The sequence below is a fragment of the Sminthopsis crassicaudata genome, chromosome 1, assembly GCF_048593235.1.
Source record: "Sminthopsis crassicaudata isolate SCR6 chromosome 1, ASM4859323v1, whole genome shotgun sequence".
In the NCBI taxonomy this organism is placed as follows: domain Eukaryota; kingdom Metazoa; phylum Chordata; class Mammalia; order Dasyuromorphia; family Dasyuridae; genus Sminthopsis; species Sminthopsis crassicaudata.
Genome location: NC_133617.1, coordinates 7,231,438 through 7,256,041, shown reverse-complemented (window position 1 = coordinate 7,256,041; position 24,604 = coordinate 7,231,438). Strand labels below are relative to the sequence as shown.

General features: G+C 40.0%; 1 protein-coding gene across 1 annotated transcript; it reads right to left on the bottom strand.

The window, feature by feature from the left end:
• Positions 1-13,016: 13,016 nt before the first annotated feature.
• On the bottom strand, positions 13,017-22,134 carry LOC141551803 (uncharacterized). The gene is made up of 4 exons (XM_074283909.1): positions 21,471-22,134; positions 21,046-21,172; positions 20,733-20,828; positions 13,017-18,087 (listed from the first exon to the last, which is right to left on the bottom strand). The coding sequence occupies exons 1-4, from the start codon at positions 21,948-21,950 to the stop codon at positions 16,259-16,261; spliced, it is 2,532 nt and encodes an 843-aa protein (XP_074140010.1). The 5' UTR covers positions 21,951-22,134; the 3' UTR covers positions 13,017-16,258.
• Positions 22,135-24,604: the final 2,470 nt, after the last annotated feature.

The window sequence follows — 24,604 nt, the reverse complement described above, 5'->3', positions numbered from 1 at the left end:
CACCATATTAGAAAATTTAACAATGGCTGGATAAATAAATGACCTAAAAGCAATGAAACTTAGCATTGTGATTGATAAAAACTAGGGCACCTGGAGAGCATCCAGGGATTAGCTAGGTTGAAAACGTCTCGTACCAAAGCTAAGAATAAAAGGTCTCCTTCACCTCCTCCAAATGAGGGCAGAGGAGATTCTTTTTATAATGTCAAGTGGGCAAATTCTTAACTAAGCAAGAACCCTTGGATTAGAGGTGATCAAAGAAGATAAAATAGTTTCTATTACACAAGAATTGAAAAACATTTGCAAAACAAAATTAGTGCAGTTAGAATTGGAAGAAAAACAATTAAGAAAAAAAAACCTCTAAAGGAAATATCTCTGACAAAGGTCAGATATCCAAGATATTTAGGGAATTGATGGAACATGAGCACAAGAGCCACTCCCCCAAAAGTGGCCAAAGGATATGAAAAGGCAGTTTCCAAAGCTATCAGCCATATGAAGAAATAACTAATTCAGTGAACTGAGAGAAGTGCAAGTTAAACTAATTCAGATGTGTCATCATCACCTTGATCAGATCGGCAAAGATGACAAAGCTGAAAATGACAATTTTTGGAGGGGTTATAGGAAAAAAAGGCACACTTATGAACTATTGGTATGATTGTAAAATGATCCAACAATTCTAGAAAATAGTTTAAAACTGAAACCAAATGTCAAGAAACTGGGCACGTTGTTTGACCCAACAGTAACATCCTATTTTCATGTGCCTCCAAAGCAGTAAGAAAAATCAAAGCAAAAGAGCACACAAACAAGAATATTTTAAGCAACAATTGTTAATATGACAAAGACTAGCAGCAAAGCATGTGATCATCCACTCCAGAATTGCTAAAGAAATTGTCTATGGATGTAATGCATTTTGTCGAATCATAATAAAAGATGGATACGAAGAACCCAATAGAAGCTTGGGAAGATTTACACGAGCTGATCCGGTGAGATGAACAGAAACAGAACAATTTACACATCGTTGCACTTTGATCATAATTCCAAAAGACTGGTGATGAAGCACAAGACGGCCTCACCTCTTGGCAGACAGATGATGGACTAGAGGTACAAGTGAAGTTCAGACATGACGTGTGTTGATGTTTTTTACTTAACTTTGTTACGAAAGGGGGTGGCTTTCTATTTAGGGTTGAATGGGGATGGGAATGTGTTTGTGGGTATTGATAGGGATGCAAAAAAGTATTAAGATATTTTAAAATACACAGGAGAAAAAAAAGATTGAAAGATAGTCAATTTTATTACTACTTCATTAAATATATACTTACACCTTAAAGAAATCAAAGAAGGGGAAAGACCTGTATGCACAAAAATGTACTGAAAGTAAATATTTTTTCTCTAGCAGCTTCAAATGTAAAGTAAGAGAATACCTATCAATTGGGGAATGGCTTAAAACTCATAAAATATGAATGTAATGGAATATTATTACAATGCCAAAAGAAAAGTTGAAATTGTTTCAGAGGAAACTGGAAAGACTCTGAGGGTTGCTAGAGTGAAGCAAGTAGAATCAGGAAGACTCTCTCTTTCCCCCTGTCTCCCTCCCTCCCTCCCTCCCTCCCCTTTCTTCCTATGTATAATTGCATTAATCAGTCTTTCAAAGTTGTTTTTCTTTTATCTTTTTTGGTGTGTGTATATATAAAATATCACAGAGAAAAACAACTTTGATAGACTGATCAATACTATGAAAACCACAAGTCCAGAGGACATGCCATCCTACCTCCTTTCTGTTAGTCCATGAATTTAAAAACAATTTGAGACATAGTCAATGTAGGAATTTGTTTTGTGTACTATACGAATTTTTAGTGGCCAGTGGGGACAGTGGGAAGGAGAGATAATGATAACACATAAAATAGGCAATTTAAAAAAGATTAATATTTCAAAAATAAATGTACACATAAGACTTTATAACATGTCTTTTTTAAAAATAGTATTTATTTTTCCAAATAACATGCAAATAAAGTTTTCAACATTCACCTTTGCAAAATCTTGTATTCCAAATTCTTCTCCCACTCCTCCCTCCTCCCTCCTCCCCAAAATAGCAAGCAATCTAAGTTAAATATTTGCAATTCCTCTAAACATATTTCCATATTCATCTTGCAGTGCAAAAAAAAAAGTCTCTCCAGACCTCTCTGTATTTATCCTGCTGGTCATTTATTTTTTATTAATTTTATAATTATATATTTTTTGACAGTACATATACATGGGTAATTTTTTTCTTTTTTTTTTTTTTTTTACAGCATTATCCCTTGTACTCACTTCTTTTCTGAATTCTCCCCTTCCTCCCTCTACCCCCTCCCCTAGATGATAGGCAATCCCATAAATGTTAAATGTGTTATAGTATATCCTCGATACAATATATGTGTATAAAACCGAATTTCTTGTTGCACAGGAAGAATTGGATTCAGAAGGTATAAGTAACCTGGGTAGAAAGACAGTGCAAACAGTTTACAACTCATTTCCCAGTGTTCCTTCTCTGGGTGTAGCTGATTCTGTCCATCATTGATAATTGGAATTGGATTAGCTCTTCTCTATGTTGAAGATTTCCACTTCCATCAGAATACATCCTCATACAGTATTGTTGTTGAAGTGTATAGTGAACTTCTGGTTCTGCTCATTTCACTCAGCATCAGCCGATGTAAGTCTCTCCAAGCCTCTCTGTATTCATCCTGCTGGTCATTTCTTACAGAACAATAATATTCCATAACCTTCATATACCATAATTTACCCAACCATTCTCCAATGGATGGACATCCATTCATCTTCCAGTTTCTAGCTACAACAAAAAGAGCTGCCACAAACATTCTGGCACATACAGGTCCCTTTCCCTTTTTTAGTTTCTCTTTGGGATATAAGCCTGGTAGTCTGCTGGTCATTTCTTACAGAATAATACTATTCCATAACATTCATATACCACAACTTATTCAGCCATTCTCCAATTAATGGGCATCCACTCGGTTTCCAGTTCCTTGCCACTACAAAGAGGGCAGCCACAAACATTTTTAAGATCTCTTGGGGATACAGGCCCAGGAGAAGCACTGCTGTGTCAAAGGGGATGCACACTTTAATAGCCCTTTGGGCAGAGTTTCAAATTGCTCTTCAGAATGGTTGGATCCGTTCACAACTTCACCAACAATATCCCAGTTTCCCCACACCCTCTCCAACATTCAAAGGACACTTTAAGAACTTTATAATCCATTGTGCACCTTGGGAGACCCTGGCCCACAACAGGCCAGCATGGCTGCCCTGGGCTCTGGGAGCAAAGCAGGACTGAAGCAGCTCAGAGGAAACCTGAGATGCACAAAATTGGAGAAGCCCCTGAAATGTTCCCAGGTAATTTTCATTGCTATCTTTTATTCCACATCATGTAAATTTCCCCAGGTAGCTCCTTTCCACTCTATCCCATCCCAAATAAAGGGGGAAACTAGGTCAATAAAGCTAATAAAAACATCATTAAATAAATAAACAAAATTTAACTATCAGAAAAAAAACTTAATGCAAAGATATTGCCCATTTAAAATGTGTCAGAACCTATTCACAACCATCAGGTTCCTTTGTATTGCCCTTTGTATAACCAAAAAGTTTTAATCCAGAGATTGTAGCCATCCATAAACTAAATCCAAAACACAGTTACCAAAAAAAAAAAAAAAGTCATACTTTTTTTCTCCCAATATAACAAGAGAAAAACCCAGGCCCCTTTTTCCCCATCCTTAACTTTTAGCCTATGGTTAGTCCAGATGTGAGGAGTGCTGAGAGGGCTGCTGTGAGTGGCCATGGGCTAGGATTTACTATGTGGGAGGCATGGGTTTGGTGGGTCATTAAGACAGCATCATGAAGTTAGGTGATATTTAGCTAAGACAACTAAGTGTTGTCACATGCTGCTTTTTACATGGCATCACTGTCTTGCTTCTATCTCCTGTCCCATTCTTGTTACAGTCTTGGATAGTGGTAGGCAACAAAATTGGTCTCTTCAGACAAATCTTGCTGTTCCTTTTTGGAATTGTTTCTCTTTGTATTTTCAGAAGTCCGTCCTTAAGCATTTCCCACTCTTTCTGGGAAAACTTTCCCAACAGCTTTAGTCTTTGAAATCTTAGGTATCTTCAAGGTCACCTTCTGTAGGAGGCTTTTTCTGGTCCCCAGCTGCTAATCCCTTTCCCCTGCAGTTAGCCTGTATGCCTTCTAGATGTGCTTCCATACATTTAGATATCGTCTCCCATCAGAAGCTCCTCCAGGAGAAGGGATGCTTGTTTGTTCTCTGTGCTTTCCCACCTAGCACGCTCACGTCAGTAAGCATTTATTGCAGAATGTGGGCACCTGCTCTCAGAATGCTTCCCAAGGTCTGTCTCTCTCCTTTGACCCACTTATCCTGCCCCTCTTGGCTTCTACATCAAGATCGGAACTGGTTTCCTCCACTGGGTCTCTCCTCTGTAAATTCCCTCACTTTTCTTACGTGTCTCAAATCCACTGCAGAAACTTTACTCTGCCCTGAGAAGAATTAAGCTTCCAGATTTCCCCCCAGTTTCTCATTTTGCCAAGTAAGATGCTTTCTATTGGGCTTCTGAAGAGCTTGCCAAAAAATGCATAGTCTATTTTCTTTTTAGGTGACTTTGCTCCTAATTTACTGAGGCAATTAAAATATGCTAAATAGTTCTCAGAAGACAAGTGGCAAGGTAAACTACTCTCCTAAACAGAAATTTTGTTCCTTCCCAAATTAGTTGCTTTTGATTTAAATCAGCTTCTTTCTGTCCAAATGGGAGAGAAGAGTTGATACCTGGTTCTTAAGAACCAGATAAGGTTCTAGAACCTCAAATTGCAAAATCTGTCAAAGGAAAACAGGAGTCGTGGGGTAGTTTGAGTGAGGAACTGATGGAAGTGATGCTCCCACTTCTCTCAGGCTCCTTCAGCCTTTATTTTATATTATGTCATAATCATATACTTTTCTTTAGATCTACATAGTCTTCAGACATGTGTCTGACTTATTGACCTTTATTTGTTACCCCATTTGACATTTAATATTTGAGTAAGTTTTTATGGTTAAGTGTTAATGATTACATTATGTGAAGCAAATAAAGAAAGGTTAAATGTCAGTGAATTTTGTAAGTTTACTTATGTCTTTGTCAATTCTGTGGATTGTTTGATTCCTCTGACTTGACACCATATACATAGGCATTTAGTGCAAATCCTAGTTATACTTTAACCATCTTTTGGTTCCTAGATATACTGATCTTTTCTGAGTCTCAGCTGGTAAACACCATTATTTCTTGGATCTTTGGATTCTCTCTGATACTGACAGGGCTTTCCATAGTGTTCTCTCATTTATCATATATCTCCGTGAGAGATTAGTTTTCTTAGGACAGAAATATCCATGTGGAATCGTTTCTAGTTAACTTGCCCAAATTCCCCTTGTCACCAGATCTTTTTAGAAAATGTTTAGTGCTGTAATCAAGCCAATTATAAACAACATAGGAAACAGTAGTCCACTAATGAGAGTCACAGAAGGAAATGTTCCTGCATGAGGGCTGTGCACATTTGATCTCAGTGCTGGGCTTTGCCAATCGGCTCAGAGGTTGCGGCTCCCAGCAGAGGTCGGCTAACCTGACCGGGATGTGCATACGACATTGCTGACTGGTGTTAGGCACATGCTATAGTGATGTCTGTTTGTTGTTTTCATATTCACTAACTCTAATGGCTGAGCTGTAATTTTACAAACAGTCTCTGGATGACGTTATTGTTGCAGTGATTTAGCCGTTTTGTTGTGTTCTGGATGGACATGTCTTTGGAAAGAGACTTGTGTAATGTCCTCCATATAGTTAGCCATGTTGTCAATGTTGCATGTTGTCTGCAAATATTTGTGAAGTGCCTCCCGTGGATCAGACACTGTCCAAATGTCTCAGTTGATTCTCTGTATTGTTCCATGTTGACTATATGTACAATGAATGAGCATTTGTTTTTATTTTTGTTTCAACAATACCATGGCTTGATTATCTGGGGCACCAGGAAAATCACTCTTGTTTTTCTACAGCACAGATATTTGTATTTATACTGTATAGATTTTCAAACATTTCCCCCTGTTAATTGCAAGGGATTTCAAAGTCGTCTGTGTGAAGCATGAGGTCTTTGAGGGTTTGAGAGAAGAGAGATCCCAGACTACTGGTTTCTAGCTTCAAGAGAGAAATTATAATTTCAGAGCCCTGAAAGAAAAGACTGTGGAAAGAACCCAGCATGCAGGGGAGCTGCTGCCTCAATCATATCCTTATCCCCAGCTTAGAACCCGAGACCTGAGCTAGGACCCCAAACCCTCTTGTGGTTGAGCTGATTATTCCATTCTTAGTAGGAGAGCTCATTCACTTTCTATTGCTTCATGTACTCTCAAATGTATATTTTCTCTGATTTCTGTTTTGCTTTCGACTTGGATAAATGGATTCATTTGATATTTGCTACATGTACTGACTGCAGAGCTGTTATTTCATAGGAAAGGAGTCAACCCTTAGATATATAACTTGAGGTATTTCTTCTTCACTAAGAGGTAATCAGGAACTCAGCTTGAACTTAAAAATTATTTTCCTTAGATAACATTTTCAGTGCAGGGGGGAGGCAGAAAGAAAGGGCAGATAAATATAATTTTAGTCCAGTTCCTCTTCTCTTTGAGATTGGAGTAGCCAGCCACTGATCCTAAACTTCCCCTTCCTCTCCTGGTTAGAATCAGAGTCTACCCTGGAATTAAGCAGAGGAGACTCTAAACATATCTATTTTACGCCACATGTAGCCGGACCCATGTGGACACGCATAACTTTTATAGCCAACACTGTTGTGAACTGGTGCACTCATTCTGGAGAGCAGTTAATGTGGAACTGTGCCCCGAGGACTAAACAACTGTGCATACCCTTTGATCTAACAGTACCACGGCTGGGTTAATAGGCAAAAAATATCCAGAAAAGGGGAAAGGATCTATTGGTACAAAACTATTTATGGCAGTTCTTTTTGTGGTGGCTAAGAATTGCACATCGAGGAGCTAACCATAATTTGGGGAGTGGTTAAAAAAAGTTGTGGCATATGATTATAATGGAATATCATTGTGCTATAAAAAATGATAAACAGGATTTCCGAAAAAGATGGAAAGACGTGAACTGACACAAAGTAAAATGAACAAAATCAGAACATTATACATGTTAATAGCAAGCAATATTATTCAATGAAGAATTGTGAATGACTTAGCAATACAATTATCCAAGACAATCCCATAGGACCAATAAGGAAGCATACTATCCACCTCCAGAAAAAGAACTGAGATAGTTTGAATACAGGCCGAAATATGCCATTTTGTACTTTTTAAAAATTTCTTTTTATTTGAGTCTTCTTGTACAAAGTGACTAATATGAAAATGTTTCATATGATTACACATACATCACCTATATTTGCTTATCATCTCAGGGAAGGAGGGAGGATAGAATTTGGAATTCAAAACTAAAAAAACTGTTAAAATTGTATCAATATTTAATTGGGGGAAATAAAGTATATTAATAAAAATTTAAATTAAAAAAAATTATGGGCAAAAAAAAAAAAAGAAAGCAGGATTTTAGCTTGGATTTAAAGAAAGCCAAGAATGCCAGGAGACAGAGGTGAGGAGGGAATTTCAGGCACAAGGAATGCACAGTAACTGGCCAGAATAAGATGAAGCGGCTCGTGCAAAGAACAGCAGAGATTGTAGAGTCACTGGATCATAGAGTTTGTGGGGGCAGGAAGACATAAGAAGACTGGAAGACAGGACAGAGTCAGCTTAAGAAAGACTTTAAATACCTAGCAGAGGATTTTATATTTGATCCTGGAAGTAATGAAGAATCACATTGAAAAGGGAGAGGACATGGTTGGACCTGTGCTTTTGGAAACTGGCAGCTTAAAAGAGGATGGATTGGAGTGGGGAAAGACTTGAGTCAGATAAATCAACCACCAGGCCCTAGGGGTCGTCCAGCTCTGAGATGGTGAGGGCCAAGTTTGAGCATAGTGGCAAGAGGAACTGTGCAGGGGGAACCAATATACTTGTCACTGATGGCATTTGGGTGGGACAAAGGAGGTGAGGATGGCACTTATGTGGAAAACTGGGGGGATAGAGACGAGGGGTGGCTTCCATGGGGAAAAGGGAAATCCAGGGGAGGACAGGGTTTGGGGGAGAAGTGACTGCAGTTTGGGCCAGGTGGGGTTTTAGATTCTTCAGAGCATCATTTTAGATGGCCCATGGGAACTGAAGAGGGGAGACGGAGTTAGAAGAGGTTGGGATTGTATGAATAAATATGTTATCTTCAGAGACGGTGATGGCATCCCCGAAAACTGTGGAGATCACCCGGTCAGGTCAGCAAATATTTATGAAGTGCCTCCCATGGGTCAGACACTGTACTAAGAGTTATGGAAAAAAGGAAGTCCTCGGAGCTCTCACTGTAATGGAGACAATAGCAAACAAGCTGGATAAATTGGAGGTCATGGATTGAAGGCACCAGAATAAGGGGAACTCTAAGGAGAATGAGGCAAGGCTTTTTGTGGCTGGGAATTGAGGGAGGGAGGGGATTCTGGGCAGGGGACGCCAGAGGTGGGAGATAGAGCGTCTTGTGCAGGAAACATTAAGGATGCAGGAAGGAGCCAGGTTATGAAGGGCTTTTCTATTTGATCCTCGATGTCACAGGGCCACTGGAATGATGAAACTAAATGAGAGTGCAGAGGAGCCGTTGTCAAAATGTGGTCAGAGAATGTCCCACTCAGGTGGTCCACAAGGTCAAAAATATTTCCATAATAATACTAAAGCATCATATGCCTCTTAAAATCCACTTTCCAGGGGCATCTGGGTGGCCCACTGGAGTCAGGAAGACCTGAATTCAAATCTAGCCTTAGACACTTGTGACTTTGGGCAAGTCACTTAACCCCAAATGCATTGCTGCAACAAAAACTCCTTCCTTTCCTAAATGTATTTCTATGCGAGGCTGGAATTTTTAAATACTTTGACAAAAAGAACATGTTTACAACAGATTGAATGCAAAAGCAGTTATGAGAATCCAGCTGGCTCTTATTAAATAGATTTGCAAAAATGTTTTAAAATGCCATTCTTGTACATTTTGAGGAAAATAATTATTTTCATACAATATTTTTATTAACATGTAATTGGTTTATTGTTATTTTTTTAATATTTAAAAAAAATCTTACCAGTTTTAATTTCTAACATAGCAAATATTAATAGTTAGCCCACAAAAGAAAAGCTCTTTGGGATCCTCAATAACTTTTTTTTTTTAATTTTTTATTATATATATATATATTTTATAATATTATCCCTTGTATTCATTTTCCAAATTATCCCCTCTCCCTCTACTCCCTCCCCCCGATGACAGGCAATCCCATACATTTTACATGTGTTACAATATAGTCTAGGTACAATACATGTGTGTAAATACCATTTTCTTGTTGCACGTTAAGTATTAGAATCCGAAGGTACATGTAACCTGGGCAGACAGATATTAGTGCTAACAGTTTACATTCGCTTCCCAGTGTTCCTTCTCTGGGTGTAGCTACCTCTGTCCATCATTGATCAACTGGAAGTGAGTTGGATCTTCTTTATGTTGAAGATTTCCACTTCCATCAGAATACATCCTCATACAGTATTGAAGTGTACAGCGATCTTCTGGTTCTGCTCGTTTCACTCAGCATCAGTTGATGTAAGTCTCTCCAGGCCTCTCTGTATTCCTCCTGCTGGTCATTTCTTACAGAGCAATAATATTCCATAACATTCATATACCATAATTTACCCAACCATTCTCCAACCGATGGACATCCATTCATCTTCCAGTTTCTAGCTACAACAAAAAGAGCTGCCACAAACATTTTGGCACATATATGTCTCTTTCTGCTCTTCAGTATTTCTTTGGGATATAAGCCCAGTAGTAGCACTGCTGGGTCAAAGGGTATGCACAGTTTGATAACTTTTTGGGCATAATTCCAGATTGCTCTCCAGAATGGCTGGATTCTTTCGCAACTCCACCAACAATGTATCAGTGTCCCAGTGTTCCCACAGCCCCTCCAACATTCATCATTATTTGTTCCTGTCATCTTAGCCAATCTGACAGGTGTGTAGTGGTCCTCAATAACTTTTAAGAGTATCAAAGGGTCTTTCAGAATTTAGCCTGCCAATTAAGGGCATGCCCCAACCTCATGGGGTGCTTCCTTTTTCTTGGTAAATGGCAAGTTTCACTAGAGAACTTGCCCTTTCTATGCTCCCCCGACTCTATTTCTATTTCCCATTCCTGGTGTCTATTGTTTCCCTTCATTTTGTCCGTAACTTCTTCTCCTAAATAAATCTACCTTTTGGCAGAGAGAATGACCCTTGTGAATTTTTCACATGACTAGATCCCAGTTTTTGGTACCTACCATCATCTGGTTTCTACATTATTTATACTTATCAGGCTTTTATCTGATGACTCCTCTCCTTTACCAATAGGGTTCAACAGTTACTAAAGCATTTGCAACTATCCTATGTAAATGTAAATGACCCTTTTGATGTTAAATGCCTGAATGAATTGCATACAAGTGCCACACCACACCATCACATTTATATATCTGTCCACCTTGAATCCTCCAGTATACAAGCATTTAGTTTAACCGAAGGCTTTCACACACATATTTATATATCTTTTCTCCATTATAAATTCTCTAATATTGAGTAAAGTGTGGACATTCTTTGAAGCTTTCCCACTCCATAATATGCCTTCATTCCCTAGGAACCCCGTTAAATCCATTTTTCAAACTCTCTGGCTTTTCCCGCAGCACTCTTAACTTTTAGCATATTCTCCCATGCCCCAGAATAGCAAAGAGACTTTCTTATTTATTACTACTTCCTGGGATGATTCTTTAGAAATGTTATTCTTTAGACTTGAAGTGTTAAATGCTTTTTGGATCCTTAAGCTGCATGAAAAAGGAACTGCTGCAGTGGAAATGAAATAAAGTAAGTGAAAATGGGACATAATCCAGGAAACACATAAATATGAGAATTCGAAGTTGTTTTTTGTCTAGGGAGATCATGAAAAAAGATGAGAGAAGAAATGGAGTGCCCTGAGTTGGGAGGGATGTTTTTATGTGCCAGGTAAAAGTCCAAGTCATGATGGCTTTCTTACAATGGCCAATGATGGGCCCCAGCCCAAATCTCTATTATTGTTTGGGTTATGCTGACTTCAAGTGAGTGCAAACAGCAATTGTTTTCTGTTCTGGCCAGAAACTCTGAGGCTCTCCCCTGCCAGGTTGACACATTTGTAATGGTAAACTAGGTCATATTTTTGTCTCCATTCTTACCTAACCCATGGCCGTTAAATGGGTGTTGCCTCAGACTGAGACCTAGGAAAGGCTTTAATTTAAAATGACCAAGGTCACCTGCTGCATCCTGGGCCATCATCAATCATCCTGCCACTGGATGAGGATGAGGCTTTTGACTTTGTGCAGCGCTGCCTCCCAAATTCAGTCCATGAGACATCATCCTCGTGATGTCATTTGTCTTCTTCCAATAGGATGAACAACAGTAGCACCAACAATAACAATCAGGAGTTCCAGAAAGTGAGGTACTCAAATACTGGTTAAACAGGGGGAGAGTTGGAAGTGGCCATTTAATCCAAGCATATACAAACAGAATTCCCCGACAGGGATACTTTGAGCAGTCATCCATCCTTTGTCTGAAGGTCTCCCAAGGAAGAGGAACCCAATTATTTTTAAGGCAGCTAATTCCACCTTAGGACAGCTCTAATTGTTAGCAATGTATTCCGGACATGAAGCTTCTGTCTCTTTGCAATTTGTTGTGAATGAATTTTTAAAAATTTTAAACATTATTCTAATATCCTTTCCCCATCTCCCAGAGAACCATCCCATATAATAGAAATTAAAGCCCAAAAGGGAAAGCACCCAAACTAATTAAGACTGACATTGCTCACTTTATATGAATTTACATTATTCAAATTCAACTTTGTGAAAAGAATTCTGAAATTTCAGCCATCAGTGATACAGACTAGGGCCACGGGGTGGGGAAGGAGCAACAGGTTGCACATCTATGTTAATTTTATAGTACTATGTATTAATTTTGTCTTTGGTAACTTTTATTATCATGATACAAATGTTTGCATTTTAGCACATTTTATCACTTGTGTGAAGGTGTTATTTTGTGTATGCCTTTGTTATATAAGCTAAATGTGTAGGTAGGGGCAAACTCCAATCCTAACCTTAAATTCACCTTATTTGCATTACTTTCTGTACGTTTCTGAAGAACGAGCTTACTGTATGTCACAAAAGGCTGAGAATATGCACCTTCCGTCACATTTATGGACCCCCCCACCTCAGCAAAAGGGTAGTGGGGAGCACTTTCTCCCTCTTCTTGGGAGCCATTGTTCTTTGTAATTCTGATTCATTCATATTCTTTCTGAAAGAGAGGTTATTCTGTTTCCATTGTTGCAGTTACTTCCTATAAGGTGCTGAGCTGCACTGGATCAGTTTAGCCCCAATTCCAGGTTGCTCTGTGTCCACCACATTCATCATTTCTTACAGCATAGTAACAGTCCATTACATTTGGGTACCAGTCTATCCAGTTCAGTCATGTCCTAACTGCTCAGGCAGTGAGATGGTGCAGCGGATAAAATATTAGGCCTGGAATCAGGAAATCCAGTTCAAATCCAGCCTCAGATACTTATTAGCTGTCTAATCCTGAAGTCACTAATCCCTTTTTGTCTGTTTCCTCATCTGGAGAAGGAAATGGCAAACCATTCCAGTACCTTTGCCAAGGAACCTTCAAATGGGGTCACAGGATTGGGCATGATTGAAATGACTTAACAAACAATAGCTGATTAACATCTTTGTTCCCAGTCCTTTACTAATATAGTATTGCTATACTTTGGTATATATGGGGACTTTCTTTTAATCAATGGTCTCCTTTGGATATAACCCGTTACAGAATTTCTGGCTCAATGGATAACAACACTTTATTGCATAAGTCCAAGTCCAAGGCACTAGTGTGCCTAATTTCCCATGACCATTCCAACTTTGACTAATAGCATCTTTTGGCATTTATACCAATTTGTAGGCTGTTTAATGATACTTCAGGGTTACTTTGATTTACATTTATTTTAGTTATTTGGAACATTCTTTTATATACTATTATCAGTAATTTGAAATTCTTTTGAGAACTGTTCATATCTTTTGACATATGAGTATGTATTTTTGCTCACACATCATGGTTACCAAACCCTTATCAGAGAAATTTTGATACAAAGATTTATTCCCATTTAACTGCTTCCTTTATCCTAGGTACAGCAATTTTGTTTGAGCCAAGACTTTTCAGTTCCATGTAATCAGTTATATATTTTAGCTTTTATAATTGCCCCTGTCCCTCATTTGGACAATGCATGTCCTAATCATAGCTAGGAAAGGCATATGATTTGTTTTTCTTGAATGATTTCATGGTATTGATTTTTAATATTAAGGTCAAGTATTCTTTTTGAATATGTTGTGAGATATCATGTAATGTATTTCTCTAATTTTTGCCAGATTGCTTTCTAGTTTTCCTAATTTTAATCAAATAAAGGTTCTTAAATACAATTTGTTTTCAAGTTTATCAAACATAGGGTTATTGAGTTCCAGTGTTCTGAATCTCCCTTGTTTAACTCATTTCATTGATCTATTTTAATATTTTTTTAATATTTTTCAATTACAGGTAAAAACAATTGTTAACACTCATTTTTTAAAAATTCTGAGTTCCCAATTCTCTCCATCCCTCCCTTACCCCTACCTTGAGAAAGCAAGCAATTTGATATAGATTATACATGTGTAATCATGCAAAACATATTTCCATATTAGCCATGTTGCAAAAGAAAACAGATTTTCCTCTCCCCCCCGTCAAATCCTTCAAGAAAGATGAAGTTTGTGAGGTTTTTCTTTTTTTTTTTGTTTTCAAACTCTACCACTTCTTTCTCTGAGGTGGATAGCATCTTTCATCATAAGAACTTCAAAATTGTCTTGGATCATTGTATTGCTGAGAATAACTAAGTCATTCACAATTCTTCATTCCATAATGCTGCTATTACTATGTACAATAGTTCTCCTGGTTTGGCTCACTTCACTTTGCATCAGTTCATGTCTTTCTGATTTTTTTCTGAAACCCTCCTGCTCATAGTAATCCATCACAATCATATACCACAACTTGTTTATCCATTTCCCAATTGATGAGCATGCCCCCAATTTCCAATTCTTTGCCACCACAAAAAGAACTGGTATAAATATTTTTGTACATATAAGTCCTTTTCCTTTTATCTCTTTGGGATACATACCTGGTACTGGTATTGCTAGGTCAAAGGGCATGTACAGTTTTATAGCCCTTTGGTTATAGTTCCAAACTGCTCTCCAGAATGCTTGGATCAGTTCACAATCCCAGCAATGCATAGTGTCCCATTTTTACCACATCTCCAGCATTTGTCATTGTCCTGTTATATTAGTCAACCTGACATATGTGAAATGGTAGCTCAGAGTTCTTCTAATTTGAATTTCCCTAATCAATAGCAATTTATAACATTTTTTCATGTGACCATTGATATTTCTTCTGAAAATTGCCTGTTCGTATTTTTTGGCCATTTCTCAATTGCAGCAAACAGATTTGGGAAAGACCTTAATTCAAAAAGGCCAAGGTCACCCACTACATCCTGAAGCATCAACCAGTCACTCTGACTCTCTTCTTGTCCCTGGACTCCAATGTCTCTGGATGAGTGAGGCCGATGACTTTGTACATCTCAGTCTCACTTAAATTCAATCTGTGAGCAAGGCAAAACGTCATTCTCACGACATCATTGGTCTTCTTTGAGAACAAAAGACAAATAACAAGAATCAACTGGGAAATGATTCATATTCTTACAGATGTGAGTCAGTTCCCTGTATATTTGAGAAATGCAGCCTCTATCAGAGAAACTTGCCATTAAAAATATTTTCCCAGTTTTGTGCTATCTTTCCAATTATGATTGTATTGGATTTGTTTGTGCAAACCCATTCCAATTTAATATAATTAAAATTATCCACTTTACTGCCTATAATGCTCTTTTTCATCATAAATTCTTCCCTTATACATGTTTTTTTTTCTTTTTTTTTTTTTTTGCTATTACAAGATACTTTTAATGATTAGTACTTATATAATACAGTTTGTAGCCTGAGGTGCTATATTGTGCCTTGTTCCTATTTCTTTTCATTAATTCTCTTGCTATTCTAGATCTTGTGTCTTTGCAATTTTCAGTTTTTTCCTGGATGTGCCCCTCTGGAGTTAAATAGAACAAATGCAATCTCTCTTCTATATAGCTAACATGCTACAAATCTTCTCTTCTCCATGTTAACCACCCTCAAACTTTTTTACTGTGCCTCATTCAAGTACTGGCTTAGGATTAGATTGCTGTTATTTCAAATATTTTTCATCATCCTTCTTATATTGTTATGCCCCAAGCAGAAGCCAATTCCCATATATGGTCCTGCCAGGGCACAATGTAAAAGGAATATTGCCTTCTCATTCCTGGAAGCTGACAGATTATAGGACTGCTTACATTTTAAACTGATATATTGGCTGAAGGATATTTTATATTCATTATTTAAAACATCATACGGTTTTTCTCATATGTATGAAAAGCCCAAGTAAGGTGGATACACTGAAAGATATTTTCTCCTTCATTATTACCAATTTCTTTTCTTTGATGATTAAACTATGTGTTCCAAAGGAAAGCACAATCCCACATTTATCACATCTGTAAAGTTTATCTCCAGAATGAATTCTCTGATGTCCAGTAAACATCATGTTTAAAAAAAAAAAAAAAAAAAAAAAGCGTATGTATATTACTCTTCTAAGTTTTTGATCAAATATAGTTCTCTAATAGCCAGTAAGCTATTTTTTTAGGTGGAAAGTCTTCCCACATTTATTTCCATGTATCATTTGTTGGTGAGTAAAGTTTGTACTCTAAGTCTTTCTCACATTCATTTCATTTTTATGGTTTCTTCATTATAAATTCTTTGATTATACAAGATGGGCTCTCCAGTAGGACTTATCACACTCATTACAATCCTTTCTTATATGAATTACCTGATAATGACAAAGCTAAGAGCTCATAGAAAAAAAGTCTGTCCACATTAATTATACTTAAATTTTTGCTCCAATATAAATTTTCTGATCAGCTAAGTCCTATACTACATCAAAGGGCCTTTCCCATCCATCACTTTCATAAAGTTTTTCTCTACTATGATATCTCTTATGTCCAATGAGATGAGATCTCCTGCAAAAGGTCTTTCCACATTCATTACATTCATAAGGATCCTTTCCTGTATGAACTTTCTGGTGTGAAGTAAGCTGACCACTGAGGCGGAAAGCTTTCCCACATTCATTACATTTAAAAGGTTTCTCTCCTGTATGAATTCTCTGATGGACTGCGAGCAAAGACCTCCACTGAAAGTCCTTTCCACATTCATTACATTCATATGGTTTTTCTCCAGTATGAATTCTCTGATGTGAAGTAAGCTGTGACTGGAGGCGGAAGGCTTTTCCACATTCATTACATTCAAAAGGCTTCTCTCCAGTATGAATTCTCTGATGCACTATAATTAGAGACCTCCACTGAAAGCACTTCCCACACTCATTACATTCAAAAGGTTTCTCCCCAGTATGAATTCTCTGGTGGACGGTAAGCTGTGACTGCAGACGGAAGGCCTTCCCACATTCTTTACATTCACAAGGTTTCTCTCCAGTATGAATTCTCTGGTGTAAAATAAGTTGTCCACTCTGGTAAAAGGCCTTCCCACATTCGTTACACTCATAACGTTTCTCTCCAGTATGAATTCTCTGATGGACAGTAAGTTTTGTCCTGTGGCCAAAGGCCTTCCCACATTCATCACATTTAAATGGTTTTTCTCCAGTATGAAGGATCTGGTGTAAAGTAAGTTCTAAGTTCCGGCGGAAGGCTCTCCCACATTCATTACATTCATAAGGTTTTTCCCCAGTATGGATTCTCTGGTGGACGGTAAGCTGTGACTGAAGGCGGAAGGACTTCCCACATTCTTTACATTCACAAGGTTTCTCTCCAGTATGAATTCTTTGGTGTACAGTAAGTTGTCCACTCAGACGAAAGACTTTCCCACATTCGTTGCACTCATAAGGTTTCTCTCCAGTGTGAATTCTCTGGTGTGCAATAAGCTGTGACCTCATGAGGAAGGCCTTTCCACATTCATTACATCCATATGGTTTCTCTCCAGTATGAATTCTCTGGTGTACAGTAAGCCGTCCACTCAGGTGAAATGCCTTCCCACATACTTTACATTTATAAGGCTTCTCTCCTGTATGAATTCTCTGGTGTAGAGTAAGTTGTGAGCTCAGTCTGTATGCTTTCCCACATTTGTTGCATTCAAAAGGTTTCTCTCCAGTGTGGATTCGCTGGTGTAATGTAAGCTGTGACCTCAGACGAAAGGCTTTTCCACATTCTTCACATTCAAAAGGTTTCTCTCCACTATGGATTCCCTCATGTAGAATGAGTTGGGAATTCCAGCGGAAGGCCTTCCCACAACCCTTGCATTCAAAAGGTTTCTCTTCAGTATGAATTTTTTGATGGTGGCTAAGTTCTGTTGCCCAAAGGAAAGTTTTCCCACATTCATTACACGCATAAGGTTTCTCTTCAGTCTGTAATCTATGATTATTAATACGGTTTGAACGATTACTAAATGATTTCCCATTCTTCTTATCTTCAGGAATGAGTGATTCTGAAAGTTTTGATACATCAGAGCTTCTGCCATTCTCATTATATTCATGACCTTTCACTTTACTGGGACATTTCCTATAGATGATTTTTACCCTGCGAGGCTTTTCGCGATTTTGTAGACTCTTTAGATTGGAATCACAATCCCAGGGTTCTCTCAACTTAAAGACATAAGAACTGTCCACTCTGAGTTTTCTTGGGGAAGAGTCTTCCATAAATATGCCCAGTGCTGAACCCAATTCTTTGTTTTCAAGTCTAGTTTCCCAATCTGAAAGAAATAAAACAAGTGAATATTCTATAACATTCCTGATACATATGGCCTATCTATCTCCTGTGTCGTCTATTGAGAAATAAGATTGTAATACTGTAAAAAGTAGAACAAATTATAGCATAACCTTAAGTTTGGAGCCTTGAGAGAAATGTCCTTTGGAAACAATGAACTTGGATGGGAAAAAATACAAACTTATTTAATTATAATTGGTTTTTCTCCCAAGGAAATACTAAAGAAGAGAAAGGGACCTGTATGTACCAAAATGTTTGTGGCAGCCCTAGTGGCTAGAAGCTGGAAAATGAATGGGTGCCCATCAATTGGAGAATGTTGGGTAAATTATGGTATATGAATGTTATGGAATATTATTGTTCTGTAAGAAATGAGCAACAGGAGGAATACAGAGAGGCTTGGAGAGACTTAATCAACTGATACCGAGTGAAACGAGCAGAACTAGGAGATCATTGTACATTTCAACAACAATACTACATGAGGATGTATTCTGATGGAAGTGGAAATCTTCAACATAAAGAAGATCCAACTCACTTCCAGTTGATCAATGATGGACAGAAACAGCTACACCCAGAGAAGGAACACTGGGAAATGAGTGTAAACTGTTAACATTTTTTTGTTTTTCTCCCCAGGTTATTTTTTTTACCTTCTGAATCCAATTCTTCCTTTGCAACAACAACAACAACAAAATTCGGTTCTGCACATATACACTGCACCTAGGATATACTATAACATATTTAATATGTATGGGAATGCCTGCCATCTAGGGTAGGGGGTGGAGGGAAGGAGGGGAAAAATTCGGAATAGAAGGGAATACAAGGGATAATGATGTAAAACATTACCTATGCATATGTACTGTCAAAAAATGTTTTAATTATAAGATTAATTTTTAAAAAAACATAAAAAAAAGAAACTAAAAAAAATTGGTTTTTCTTCTAAACCCATGTAATTTGTTTCATGCATTTAAAAATATGATTCTAGAAAAGGTCCATTCGTTTTACCAGCTGGCAGATAATACAATATAAGAAGCCATCGGTAAAAGGATTATGCCAATGATTATTATGATTAAAGTCAGATACATCATCTGATCTTTTCCATGGATAAAAGACCCCCCAAAAAGTAGGTAGTGCAGTTATTACACATTACAAAATAAGAAACGGAAGCTCATATTGATTTTTGTGACTCCCCTAGAGCATACTGCTAAGAAGTCTCAGAATCACAGAATTTGAGAATGAAGAGGGACCTTGGCAGACATCTAGTCTAATCTACACCCAAAAGGAATCACTTCATAATGTGTTATTGTTTTTCCTTCGTTCTGAGAAAAGATCAAAGACATCACATTTGGCTTTAAGCGAGGCAGAGCTGCACAAAGTCACCAGCCTCCCTCTCCTATCCAGTCACCAGAACCCAGTGGCAAGATAAAAGTCAAGATGACGTGATGGCCCAGGATGCAGGGGGTGACCTTGGCCTTTCTAAATTAAGGTCTTTCCCAGTCTCAGTCTAGGGCCATTTAATGACCAAGGGCTAAGTAAGAAGTGACACAAATGTATCTATGTGGCAGCGGGGGAGCCTCAGAGTTTCTGGACAGAACAGAAAACAACTTCTATTTGCATTCACTCTTAAGTCACCAAAACCCAAACTATGAGCAATAGAGGCTTGAGCTGGGGCCTGTTTCTGGCCATTCAATTAAAGCCAGAGTGACTAGGTTTAAAGACATAGTGAAGTAGCTCTGCTTTGATTCACAAGAAAGTTTTTAAAAGCCTATTTTTCTAGAGTTCTATTTCAAGAACTCATAAATGAAAAAACCACGCAGGACAAAGAATGCATTGTCCCAGCTTCTTGAAAACAAAAAAGTAAATAAATTGGGGGGGAAATTTTAGCCTCAAGACCACTATATATTTTACAAAATGGACAAAAGGACCACATGTTTTGAGGGACTCAGAAAGGAGGAAGAAAGAAAGAGGGAAGGAGAAGGTGAAGGGAAGATGAGAGGGCTCATCCTTCAAGTCAAACTAGCAGACTGGGTCCTTAAGGGAGGCAGAGATGAGAAGCCATAACCTCCCTCTCTCATCGAAAGCCATTGGCGTCCAGTGACAAGAATTACCATGTCTGGCAAAGGTCCCCAGAGCGATGTCTTCAGCAAAGGGTCACCCAGCCTCTGCTTGGTGCTAAGCACAGGATTAGCAGGTGCTCACGAGCCAGCCCCAACTTTTAAAAAGGCAGAACGGGAATGCACACAGGACTTGTTAAGTGCTCACGAGCCAGCCCCAACTTTTAAAAAGGGGAACGGGAATGCACACAGGACTTGTTAAGTGCTCACGAGCCAGACCCAACTTTTAAAAAGGGGAACGGGAATGCACACAGGACTTGTTAAGTGCTCACGAGCCAGCCCCAACTTTTAAAAAGGAGAACGGGAATGCACACAGGACTTGTTAAGTGCTCACGAGCCAGCCCCAACTTTTAAAAAAGGGGAACGGGCCGCTCCTTCCTACAAAAGACCCGGAAGTGAACATCCCAAGGGCCGGAAGGTTCTTTTGGCCACAGACAGACGCCTCGGAGCGAAGGCAGGGCCCCGCCAGGCCAGCGTACCAGCCCCCGCAGAAGGGGTTGGGAAAGGGCGCCCCCTCACTCACCGGGAGGGCTGCTTCGGGAGGAACCTTCCCCGGGCCTCCAGGGAGCTTGCCCTTGCTCCAGCTGCTGGATCACTTCGGGTTTGGACGCCGCAAGTCCTGCTCGGGGGAAAGGGAGCGAGTTGAGGAGACCCCCCTTAGGGGGACGGAGGGCTGGGGCAGGGAGAGGATGGGCACGAGGGGGAGTTTTCTCTCCCGGGGGCTTGCCCTCTGCTGACCCCTGTCCAGGGCTGGGGGGAGGGGAGGGGCAGCGGGAGCTGGGGAGGGGAAGCGGGAGCTGGGGCGGGGACCCTCCCCGGGGCACCCGAGTCCTCACCCAGGCACACCAGGTGCCCATAGATCTCCAGCATCACCTCCCGGTACAGCTCCTTCTGGGCCGGGCGCAGCTGCCCCCACTCCTCGGCCGTGAAGTTCACGGCCACGTCCTGGAAGTTCACGGAGCCCTGCAAGAGCCAAGTCACCCGTGCTCGTCCTAGGCCAGCGGGAAGGGGTGCTCCTCCCTCCAGGGCCATGAGGAGCACGTGACCCCTGTCCCCCCCCTCCCCTCCCTCAAACCAGCCTGCAGGATGAGAACGAGTGCACCTGCACACCCTGGGCGCCACATAAATGCATGCAGAGCTTGCAGAATCTCCGGGGCAAACAGTGGCCACAGAGCATCCACAGGGCGCCTCCTGCCGGGCTGGGAAACTAAGGGACCAATCAGGGCTCAAGAGAGGGGCGGGGCCGGGCGGGGGCTCTCACCTGGCGGGGCTTGCCTCTCAGGTGCGAGATGGGGGCCATGACGTCCTCCTTTTCCGACGCTGATTGGCTCCTGCGCCGGGGCCTGTGAGGGGGACCAATGGGAGGGCGGGCCCGCGGAGGGGGCGGGGCGGGCCTAGGCCCAGCGCCCAGAAGCCACTGCGCAGCCGCGGCCCGCTCCGCGCTGGCGGCCTCCCGCTCCACCAGCCCGAGGCTTAGCAATGTCTCCCGTTCCCTTCGGCGCCCCCTCGGCCGGCCGCGCTCGCGCCCCCACTCACGGCAGCCCGGGACACAGGGACCCCGAGCTGAGTTCCGTCGACGGAGGGAGGAGCCGCGGGAGTGGAAGTGACGAAAGACGGCAGAGGCTCCGCTCCCCCAGCTGAAAGGGACTCTAAACCTCTTTTTGGATATGCAAAGCTTTCTGGGAGATGTAGGCTGGCGTCCTTGGGAGGGAGGGCAAGAAAGAGTTCTGCGCCTGCGCATTCTCTGCCAACTCCTAAGCTTTCTACTCCTGGCCACGGTCCGCCCATCCCTTAGCTAGAAAGTGCACAAGGTCTTCTGGGAATCGTAGTTCTACCGCTACATGCGCTTATGGGGGCAGGGGAGAAAGTTAGGAGTTCTAGGCCGGGGAACTCCCTTCCCTTGCTCCTCCCCCTCCTCCCTCCACCTGGCATCTCCGTGGTCCCCCTTCCTCTTGATGTCCTCATCTTCCTGACTCTTCCTCCCAACGTCGGCTCCCGTGCTGATCCCGGTGGCAGCCTGGCCACTCAGGCCACAAGGACCGGCCCTGCGCCTCCGGCCGGAGTGGGCCGGAGGGGGGATGGGCGGGTACCTCGTCTGCGCCCCCCCTCCCTGCTTTTCCTCCTCTTCTTTCTCTTTTTTCCTCCTCCCCCTCCCTCTTTACCTTCCCTTTCTTTTCCTCCCATTTCCCCTTCTTTTTCTCCTTCCTCCTCCTCCTCCTCTTCTTCGAACAGCGCCTAATACACAGTAGAATCCATGGACATGTTAGCTGCATTTTAGTATTTGTCAGGGTAGATTGTTTCGTTCTAGGCTCACTTCTTTAGTCTTCTCTCTCCTGTGTGGCTTCCACAAATCCTCTTTTTCAAATTTCTAATTGTTTTAAACATTAAAAAAAAAATTTGAATCCCAGATTCTTTCCCTCCTTTCCTTCTCTCCCCCACCCACTGAAAAGACAACCTGTATCCATTATACATGTTTCACAAGTTCTGAATCTAAGATCCATGAACTTTAAAAATTTTACAATATTTTATTTATCCAAATATATGTAAAAATAATTTTTTACATTCACTTTTTTTCAAAAATTTGAGTCCAAATTCTATCAATCCCCCACATGGAGAATGCAAGCAATTTGACATAGGTTTGCAGTCATGCAAAAATATTTCTACGTTAGTCTTGTTGAAAAAGAAAACAATTTAAAAAAAAGTTTCAAAATAAAAAGTATGCTTCGATCTGCATTCTGACTTTATCAGTTCTTCCTCTGGGAGGTTTGAAGAGACTGACATGAACTGATGCTGAGAGAAATGAGCAGAACCAGAAGATCGCTATACACAGCAACAACAATGCTGTATGAGGATGTATTCTGATGGAAGTGGAAATCTTCAACATAGAGAAGATCCAACTCACTTCCAGTGGATCAATGATGGACAGAAACAACTACACCCAGAGAAGGAACACTGGGAAATTGTTAGCACTACTATCTACCTACCCAGATTACTTATACCTTCGGAATCCAATTCTCAACATGCAACAAGAAAATTGGATTTACACACACATATTGTACTAGGTTAGCTGATATAAATATTTTTGTACAAATCTCTCCCTCTCTCTCTTTCTTTTATTTAATCTCTGAGATACTCTGAGGTAATAGTAGTATTGCTGGATCAAAAGTATGCACACTTTGAGAGTCATTTGGATACAATTGCTCTGGAGGATAGTTGGGTCAATTCACAACTCTTAACAGCAATGCATTAGTTTCCATATTTTTCCACATCCTTTTCAGCATTTGTCATTTTCCTGTTCTGTCATATTAGTCCAAATTGGGAGGTGGTAATGCTCTATTTGCATTTCTCTATTCACTAGTGATTTAGAGCATTTTAAAATATGACTATATAGAGACAGCTTTGATTTTTTTCTTTCGAAACCTGCCTGTTCATATCCTTTGATCATATATCAATTAGAGTATGTATTTTCCTTTCCTTTCCTTTTTTTTTTTTTTTTTTTTTTTTTTTTTTGCTAAGGCAATTGGGGTTAAGTGACTTGCCCAAGCTTACACAGCTAGGAAGTATTAAGTATCTGAGGCCAGATCCTCCTGACTTCAGGGATGGTGCTCTAGCCACTTCACCACCTAGCTGCCCCACCTTTTTCTTTTTTAAAAAGAAATTCTGATTATATACATACAACACATTCCTTGTAACTGCTATAATAATGAGAACATTCTAATGAGCTACAGATATTATCTTTCCAGGTAGAAATGTTAACATAAATCTTAAGTCCCATATGATATCACTTTCTTGATTACTTCCTTATGCCTTTCCTGAGTCCAGTATTTGAAAATCTAATTGTCTATTCAGCTCTGGTCTTTTCATCATGAATGCCCTATTTCATTGAATTTCCATTTTTCCCCCTGAAGGATTTGACTCAGTTTTGCTGGGTAGATAATTCTTGGTTGTTATCCTAGCTCCATTGCTTGCTGGATTATATCATATTCCAAGCCCTCCAGTCCTTTAGTATAGAAGCTGCTAAATCTCCACTATACTTGAATTGAATATGCTTGAATATACTTTCTTTCTCCATGCTTGCAATATTTTCTTCTTGACCTGGGAGTTCTGGAATTTGGCTATACTATTCCTGAGAGTTTTTACTTTGGAATCTCTTTCAGGAGGTGATTGTAGATTCTTTCAATTTCCATTTTACCCTCTGGTTCTAGAATATCACAATGATTTTGTCACCGATAATATCCAGGCTATCATGACTTTCAGGTAGAAATAATAATAATAATTTTAAAATTATCTCTCCTGGATCTATTTTCCTGGTCAGTTGTTATTCCAATGAGATAGTCCCCCTCCTATCCACCCAAACACACTTTTAATTGTTTCATTTTTTTGGTTTTGCTTTAT

Bases quoted from the DNA above. Each gene is read 5' to 3' on its own strand.
- LOC141551803 (XM_074283909.1), bottom strand. From the start codon at position 21,950: ATGCGCAGGCGCAGAACTCTTTCTTGCCCTCCCTCCCAAGGACGCCAG. The intron at 21,173-21,470 runs GTGAGAGCCCCC...TGGCTCTTGCAG, and splicing joins TGAGAGGCAAGCCCCGCCAG to GGCTCCGTGAACTTCCAGGA. The intron at 18,088-20,732 runs GTGAGTGAGGGG...TATTTCTTTCAG, and splicing joins CTCCCGAAGCAGCCCTCCCG to ATTGGGAAACTAGACTTGAA.